Raw genomic sequence first — 9,511 nt, 5'->3', positions numbered from 1 at the left:
TTGTGTTTTAAATTCTGTTGTAATCCTTTTAAAATCATCAAGATTTTCAATCAAGGTTTTGGATTGATTCATCTTGAATGTAAAATATCTTTTCTTCAAAAAAAAAATTATTAAGAAGATCCTTTGATTCGTAGAGTTCATTTAACTTTAGCCACATTTGAAAAGTTGTATCTTGATCAATTACCTGTCGAATCACAGTGTTTGAAAGGTTCATAACAAAATTTCCATGAGCAATTAGCTCAATATTCTCTCTACCATCTGATGTCACAGTAGTAGGAAACTTAGAAGGATCTTCTAAAGCCGTATGAGCTTTTCGTTGCCCAAAACAACCTTCATCTTTGCCTTCCAAAAATTGAAATTTCCTTTCCCATCAAACTTTTCAATGCCATACCTTGCATCTGCCTTGTCTTGCTTCTAAGCTCTAAGATTCATTTTCTTTAAAATTCTTGAAGTTTTTTATTTGCTCTTGCAGGCTTTGATACCAACTTGTTGGTTAACAAGAGTAAAGAAAAAGTAAATGTTGGTTTCGCAGCGAGTTAGTTACTGCCTTTAACTTAGTAATAATTTATATGTACTTTTGTTTTTAGATCAGAGATTCATAGCCCTCCACTCCATTTGTTGTATTAAAAAATTATAGTAAATGCTTCAAACTTGAAGCATTTGTGAGAATGAAAAAGAAAAAAGAGGAGGATGGAGTCCTTATTTGTCTTTGTCTTCGGTTAAATTATAAGATTTGGGTTTTTTTATTGATTAGAAACTTTATGAAATGTTTAAGAGATAATTAAACTTTTATATTTGTGTGTGCACCAGGTCTCTAAATTTTAATTTTGTATCTAATGAATCCTTATTTTATGTCAAATTTTTTTAAAAAAATTCGTGAACCTATTCAACACTAAATCGAAAATTTAAGGTCAAGATATTAAATCAATTTTCAAATTAATATATTAAATAATTTTTTTAAATTCACAAACATACTATATGTCAGAGACCTATTAAAAACAAAGTTTTAAGTTTAACAATAATCTATTTGAATACATTTTAAAGTTGAATGACTTTTTAAATAAATTTAATTAGACTTTTAATTTAACATTTTATCTTTTATTATTATTAATAATATTATTAGTACTTTTTGAGTATTTTGAAAGATAAAAGTTAACTCTATACATCAAAATTAATATGTTATCCAAATCTAGAAAAATGTATTATTTAATTAAACTAGACCTCACTTATATATTTTGAGGATTTTTCTTTTAATGGATGACCTAACTTTCAGATGATTAATGTCTCTTGTCCTAGTTTTTGAAAATAATAAAAGATTTTAGTGTTTTACATGTTAGGTCTCTTCCTTTCTTATCGTGCTTGAGAAAAGTTCCTACTTCTACCAAAATCATAATTTGAAAATTTCGTTGAAAGCCTTTCTATGTACCCATTTGGCAAGGTAAAATCTCTCGTTATGAGAGAAGTTGTCGACAATTAAAAAAAAAAAAAGAGTTTTTAAAAAACGAATAAAGATTAATGATAAACTTTGTTTAGTAGTCTTACCAATTTTGTTTGTTTTGATCGGGTCAACATAATTAAACTAAATATATAAATCATTTAGAATGAAATGAGTTCACGTCATGACAATTGTTATATTAGACCCGACGAAATTAGCTAAAAATTAAGAAAAGATAAGGAAAAATAAGCACAAGATAAAGTGGATTTTGTTTGAAATAAGTGTCAACTAATCATTGATTCAATCAGATTTAATCATAACTTGTTTGAGATTGGAAAAAAAAATCATATTCTAAACCTATATGACAATTAAGAATAACACTCTTGGTCAATTCTTCTATAATACATCATTATCGCTCTATATGAAGTAATTTTTCTGATTTCTTCTCCGTACTACAATTCTCTATCTCTGATTTTAGCATAAGAACCATTTTTCTATGTTTTCTATGCCATCTTTTTCCAAAATTATAAATTTACATTGTTTTCACGTAAAGATCAATTGCATTTTTTACCGTCCAAATGTTGATATCAATAGTGGTCATGTACCTAAAATCTAATATCTTATAAGTTACCTTGATAATTAAATGGAATAGGTCATCCAATTTTTTTAGTTAAAATAGTCGAAGTGTGTGCGCCGATTAATCCAAACACCCGTTAATATAACAAAGGAAAGGGCACAAATTGGAAAATGTGCCCACAACTATTAGGAAATATTGCCATATCTATTTTGAATATATTCCCCTCTATTTATTTTGTACATTCTTCCCTTATTTAGTTTGAATTTTTATGCTAAATGAGAAATCAAAGAAACTTATTTACCAAAAGAAAAAAAAAAAGAAAAAAAAGCTTGTAACATACTTCATTTACACCGTTCACATTGGTGAATGTGAACACTAAACATGGATTACATGACATGATATATTGGATTAGTTAGTAAAATTTTAGAATAGAAATCAAACAAATGTATATTACATAATTCTATAAAATATAAGTTGAAAATTAAAAAAAAAAAAAAAAAAGACACTAGAAGAAGATTATAGGGAATTTGTAGAAATTCTAGAGCTTTAAAAACTTTTTTTTTCCCAAAAGGGTTGTTTCTATTTCTTCTCGTTTTCTTCAATTTTTGTATGAATAAAACGTATGAATAAACCCGAAGTAAAAGGATTGCTTGATTGAAGAAGATGATAGAAATTTTAGATTTTCTTTTACTTCACTTTTTATTTGTGTAATTTCTTGAAGTTTAATTCAAAAGGGGGTGATATCTAATTTGATTTGTTTTTCGCCTTACCATTATATTTTTGAAAAAATATCAATCTACATCCCTAAACTTTGAGAATTGTATCACTTTAAACTATAAACTAGCAATTATATTAATTTAAACTCTAAACTAACAATTGTATCAATTTAGTCTATCCATTATGTTTTATTTAGATACACTTATAAAAGTTTAAGATGTTTAAATTCATATACTTAAAAAAGTTCAGGATTTAAATTGATATAGTTATTAATTTAAAGGTTAAATTGATAATACCTTCAAAGTTCAAGGTTTTGATATAACTATTATTTTAGATTTAAATTGATCTCAAAGTCTTGTAGATTATTTTAATTTATAAATAGAACAGTGAACTTATCTTCAAGTTCTTTGATGTCGACGACTAAATTTTATAAAAAATGTTGACAAGAAACCATAAAAAAAAAAATCTAAATTAGTAAATGTATACTTTATATTTTTAATCAAATTAAAATATTTATTATTTATATATTAGTGATATTTTGTTGATTATATTTATGTTTCATGACTTTTTTTGATGTTTCCATTGAAATTGAATGCCATGCTTGTAAGGTAAATTTCGTTCTATTTTAATCTCTTTTTTTTTTTTTTATATATATATCCAAATTTAGTAAGATCTTAAATTTAATCCCAACTGTCTTAAATTTAGTCCCAGCTATCAGCATATTATCAATCAAGACCAACATTTTCTTTATAAATTTTGAAAATATGTTCCAATAAAAATTATTATTATTATTTAATCAATTTCGATTAAAAAGAAAAAAAAAGTAAATCTAAAGATTTAGTAAAATTATATGCACTATATCTGAACAACAAAAATTACAAACACTAAAATGCCGTTTCTCATGATAAAAGTGAAAAAACAAAAGAAAAAAAAAAAAAAGCTAAGAGTTGTCGATTAAAACATAGCTTAGTAAATGAGACACCGATTATCAACAGATGTTTCAATCTTCACACTTAATTGTTGAACTCAACAAGGAAAGAAAGAGTTGCAGCTTTCAAATTATTGCATTATATGGTTTTAACGAAAACAAAAACTGTACAGGTGGGTTTTAAACCTTAAGGATTCTCTCTCACAATCATGATTGAGCAATTCCCTTTTTCACAACCATATCATATACTCTATCTATCTTACTTGGATCCACCTTGAACAGACCATGGACATCAGATTTCTTAGTAACACTGCCCTTTAACATCTCAACTGATATGATATCCACCATTTTCAGATAATGAGCTGGTAATATTCTGATCTCACAGCAAAGTTGCCTCTCCTACATGAAGACGTCGAAAAACGATTAAAACAGTTAACTGCAGTCGTAATTGGTTAGCTTCTCTTGAGTTAAATATGGCAGCTGAGTTATGCTAGTCATATGCCAAAGGTCTTGTTTGGCAACCACTTCGTTTTCTGTTTTGAGTTTTTTTTTTTTAAAACATAAATGGTTTGCATATTTTTTAAGTATCAGAGTTGAAATCTTAGCCAAATTCCAAAAACAAAAACAAGCTTTTAAAAACTAACCCCCTGTTTGGTAACCATTTGGATTTTTATTTTTTGTTTTTGACAATTAAGTCTATAGACACTATTTTTACCTCCAAATTTCTTCATTTGTTATTGCCTATTTACCAATGGTTTAAAAAACCAAGCTAAATTTTGAAAACTAAAAAAAGTAGCTTTTAAAAACTTATTTTTGTTTCTGGAATTTGACTAAGAATTCAACTATTATATCTAAAGAAAGATGCAAATCATTATAAGAAATGGAGAGGAAATATTTTTAATTTTCAAAAACCAAAAACCAAAAGCAAAATAATTAATGAGGCCTATTTTTTTAGTTTTCAAAATTTGAATTAGTTTTTGAAAACATAGGTAAAAAGTAGATTACAAAGCAAGAAAGTTAGAGATGGAATGAGTGTTACCAAACGAAACCTTAAAGTTTAGGGCAGCGATGTCATAGCCAAGGAGAGAACCAATGTCCAATAAGAGAAGTATGGAAGAGAGGAGAAAATTCTCACCATTTCAGATAGTAAATCGGCGCCTGCAAATCCCGAAATGTCCCAATCGTGAACCGAGCTTGAAATCCACGTTGTTGCTGAAGATGGTTCCTTGCCGCTGCCTTGCGATCTTGGAGATTCCTTTACATTGCCCCTGGGATTGTCATCATATTCTCCTTTGAGATGATTTGATACTTCACTTGGAACAGCTTGACTATTTTCCTTAACCCTCTTGCTACTCTCTCTGGTTCCTTTCCTTTTCTGATCAAGAAATCTATTTGATTCAACAATTGTTCGACACCCAGCAGCTCGAGCTTCCTATACTTTCAAGATGTACCACATTAGTCAAATCATACAATAGAGAGTTACCTAGAATAGGATGATGTAAAGTAGTTTGAAACAAGAAATTTCGATCATATGAAACATAAACATATCATCTTCAATTCTAGACTGTTTCAGCCTTTTGTCCCCTTTGTGATATGAACAATAACCTGCTGCCCAGCTATGCAGTAACCCAAACCGAGCTTTCAAGGGCATGAAGAAAAAAGGTCCACCAAAGAAGTCTAAATACTAGCTAACAAGAAAGACTCCAAATCTAAATGAATATTTACATGCCCCTTGTACTTTCCGTTGTATATCCTTTATCAACAATTCCATTTAGATAAATTATATAATGGGCCTTTCTATTGTTTTGGGGATAGAGGGACTAGAACCCTCATGATTTGTAAAGTCGATGGATCTTCCTTACTATAAACATCATTTTTGTCGGTATTGATTATTGCCTGATTATTTCTCTTTCCAAATAGAACCACTAGTGAATTAATTGCACCAAGCAGCTGCATAATTTAAAAGGCAACTAGTCAACTAAACCTGGAGTTCTTGTATTCTCTTCACAATGCGATGTTCTTCAATTAGATTCTTGAGAAGCTCTTCATGGTCTTCTTTGGAGTGGAACCGCATGAAGACCTTGTAAGGCTGACATATTTCCCTCTCTTCAGGAGATAAATGTTTTTCAAATGGGTCAGAGAAAAGTAGATCTCTGTCCAATATGAAATCCTTCCTGCGTTTCCTTTCATCAAGCCTGCCAAAAGGTCCAAATGCATATAAATCTAGATGATTAATGATCAATAACAAAGATTGACAAAATATCTGCATTACAAAGTGTATACACAGTAGAAGAAACTAATTAGGATAACAATATTAATGCTTTGGTCTTTGGATAACAATTGCTTTACATTAACAACATAACCACTCCTAAAATGGTAATGACTATGATAATGCTAACGTAGTTGCTTTTATTATACTTATATTTTGAAATTGGAGTATCAAGATTCTCCTGCAAATGATCCACCTGTTATCCACCTGTTATTTGTATAAAGGGAATACCTGCCTATAGGTCATAGAAGACAAAATAATGGGTTGAAAGTAGGATTTGTACCTTGGGGTATTTTTGTCTTTTTAAAATACTCTAGGGTTTCCTACTTTTCTATTTATACGTGAAGTTTCCTTGTATCCTATGTATCAATTCTAATATGAAAATTCTATATCGTGGTTTTCTCTCCCTGTACTAGGGTTTTCCACGTAAATCTGTGTGCCCTTTTTCTCTCCTCTCTTTCTTTTTCATCATGGTATCAGAGGATGGAGACGAAACCCTGGCCACCATTGAAGAAAACCCAACAGGAGTCACAAGTGCCATTAGTTGACAACAACGGCACCAATATAGCCATTCTCGTGCAGAACGCCATAGAACGGTATTTTCAAATGGTTCTTCCACATCTCCACAGACCTGACCAGCCAACCGGAGCAGGTATTCATGACGCGCCTCAGATGGTTGGAGTCCGACCGGCAGCAGAGAATGCCTGGCAGCCGGAAGCCGCTAGATAAAACCGATCCCACAGCCCACAGCATGCCAGAAATCAAAAGAGCGCGAATCCACGCGATCCAAGTGTAGCCTTCGATCGAGGGTCACAGCCACGGGCGCAACCCTTCTGACGAGTTGGATCCAGCCGCAACAGCAGCCTAATTCCAGCCGACGCAAGCTGTGCCTTCCACCCTGCTAGAGCCAACCCTAGTCACGGTACCACCCCAGCGCCGACAGTAGAAACCCTTCGTTCAACCCGAACTTGAGCAGTAGCCTGGTCAGTCGTCTCATATGGTTGGTGGGTTTAAAGTTGGGGAGTCATCATCTCACTACCCTCGAGGTCAAGCAGTAACAATCCAAGATCAATTTACCCAATTTCAACTTCAGATTAAACAGTAAGACAAATCTGTTTAGCAACAATAGCTGCCCTCGGAGAAGCTCTTGGAACGACCCCAAGTGTCCAGTCAGACTCCCTTCCAATCTACCGGTTTACTAATCTCTTTCCTTGCTTTACCTACCGCAAATTTATTTTTTGGGGCTATGGGAAATTCTACAGGCTTTATTATTGAAGGAAAAATTAAATGGTCACAATTATTTTTCATGGTCTCAATCTTTAAAATGGCCCTCGAGGTCCACTAAATTCGGACTACTTGACGAGCGAAATACCGACTCGAGACCAGGTGACCCCAAGAACATATCTGAAAGGGGGAGGATTCCTTACTCCGATTGTTTTAATAGTAGTATGGAGCTCAGATCCAGTAAACCTCTACTATATGCTACCACTGCGCAGGATATTTGGGAGGTTGTTAGGAGTTGTATTCCAAACGACAAAATGCTTCCCGCCTATACTTTACGCAAACAAGTTACGAATGCAAGTATAGGAGAACAATGGACGTTACAACTTACTTCAACAAGTGTGTCTCTTCTCTGCAAGAGATGGACCTATGTCGGGCGAGATGTGTTATGGGAATTGTCGACGTGTGGGGGAGTACCAACACTTCAAGTCTGAGAAAATTGACTGTGTCTATTATTTTCTTGGGCTGGGCCGAAACTCTAAGTTCGATGCTGTTACGAAGCCGAATATTGGGTGACAATCGTCCAATACCATTTTCCTGATGGGAAGTTTATCTTTGAAATCCCGCGCTCGAAGGAAGACAAGTCTAGTGCTATATAATATGACCTGATTCTGTCAATTGATTTGTTTTCATTTAAGAACGTAAGCAGCCGAGCAACACCAAAGACCAGTGCTGGAAGCTGCAGGTCGTGCACACCAATGGTAACGGTGTCAGTACAGGATTCTGGACGAGCAAGGGCAAAGTGCAGTCAAGCAAAATGGAGGTCTCAGACTCAACATCAGAGACTAACCCAAAATAACTCCGTGCTGTGGTGTGAGACGCGATTGGCCCAGTCGAGGTTACGATTCAAAATTCTTTTGGCTTGTTAGTATCAGATGGTAGCAAGTTGTGGATTCTGAAGAATTTTTCGACGGAGCTAATGACCACTTAATTGGCTCCTCTGACCAGTTTATTTCTTATTGTCCAAGTGCTGGAAATGAGAGAATCAGAATTGTTGATGGATCTTTCGCTCATATGGCTGGGAAATGCCATTTTTCTCCTTTTGAGGGATTTAACTCTACAAGATGTGTTGCATGTTCCTAAAATCTCCTATAATCTATTATCTGTTAGTAAGATTACAAGAGATTTGAAATGTCAGATCACTTTCTCACCCGATGTTTTTTAGGATCTGAGCTCGGGGACAACGATTGGCACTGTCCGGCATGACAGAGGACTCTATTTCCTTACTGAAGATACTTCTTCTAGGATATGTGATAGGACTAGTTTACTTTCATCATGTTTTTCTACTTCTGGAAAAGATTACATGTTATGGCATTATCGTCTCGGACATCCTAGTTTTCATTATATGAAATATTTATTTCCCCATCTATTTCACCATGTTAATATTTCTACTTTGACTTGTGATGTGTGTATTCGGGCTAAACAACCTCGTGTCTTGCTGAGCTCTCAGCCTTATAAGCCTTCCAAGCCATTCACACTCTTCCATAGTGATGTTTGGGGTCCTTCACCAGTTACTACCTCTATTGGCAAAAGCTGGTTTGTAACCTACATTGATGATCACACTAGGCTAACTTGGGTCTTCCTTCTCACCGATAAGTATGATGTCTCATCGGTTTTTCAACAGTTCTATACTACTGTAGAAACCCAGTTCGACACAAAAATTGCTATCCTTCAGAGTGATAATGGTCGGGAGTTTTTCAATAAGTCTTTTTGGGAATTCCTAGCCTCGAAAGGGATTGTCCATTAGAGTTCGTGTGCGTATACTCCTCAACAAAATGAGGTAGATGAATGAAAAAACCGTCACCTTGTCGAGGTCGCTCGCTCCCTTATGTTGTCAACTTTACTTCCTTCCTACTTATGGGGAGATGTTGTTTTAACAGCGGCTCATTTGATAAATTGGATGCCTTCCCATGTCTTAAAGTTTCAAACTCCCTGGAATGTTTCAAGGAGTCCTACCCCAATAATCGTCTAATTTCTAATGTACCACTTCGAGTGTTTGGGTGTGTTGTGTTTGTCCATATCCATGGTCCTAATCACACCAAGTTTACCCCCTCGTACTCAGAAATGCGTCTTTGTAGGGTACCATCTTCATCAGCATGGGTACAAATGTTACTATCTGTTGAAATATGTTAAATTAGCCCTAAGGGCATTTTTGTCTTTTTACTATATTTGCTAAATTAGGGTTTCACATTATTCTATTTATATCTAAGGTTGGGTCTATTGTAAACAAGACATAAAAATAATAAGTTCTTTTCTACCGTGGTTTTTCTTCCCTGAATTAGGGTTTTCCACGTAAACTCCTTG

General features: G+C 33.7%; 1 protein-coding gene across 4 annotated transcripts in view; it reads right to left on the bottom strand.

Annotated features, from left to right (window-relative positions):
* Positions 1–3,676: 3,676 nt before the first annotated feature.
* Positions 3,677–9,511, bottom strand: part of LOC120085938 (transcriptional adapter ADA2-like) — a 19,211-nt gene continuing 13,376 nt past the window's right edge. For all 4 annotated transcript variants that reach the window (XM_039042265.1, XM_039042266.1, XM_039042269.1 and 1 more), the window contains 3 exons: positions 5,642–5,852; positions 4,793–5,089; positions 3,677–4,056 (listed from right to left, as the gene is read on the bottom strand). In XM_039042265.1, coding sequence (XP_038898193.1) covers positions 3,865–4,056; positions 4,793–5,089; positions 5,642–5,852 — 700 coding nt within the window. In that variant the 3' untranslated portion in view covers positions 3,677–3,864. The remainder of the gene's footprint in view (positions 4,057–4,792; positions 5,090–5,641; positions 5,853–9,511) is intronic.

The sequence above is a fragment of the Benincasa hispida genome, chromosome 9, assembly GCF_009727055.1.
Source record: "Benincasa hispida cultivar B227 chromosome 9, ASM972705v1, whole genome shotgun sequence".
NCBI classification, from domain to species: domain Eukaryota; kingdom Viridiplantae; phylum Streptophyta; class Magnoliopsida; order Cucurbitales; family Cucurbitaceae; genus Benincasa; species Benincasa hispida.
This window is presented reverse-complemented; position numbering and strand designations above follow the sequence as displayed.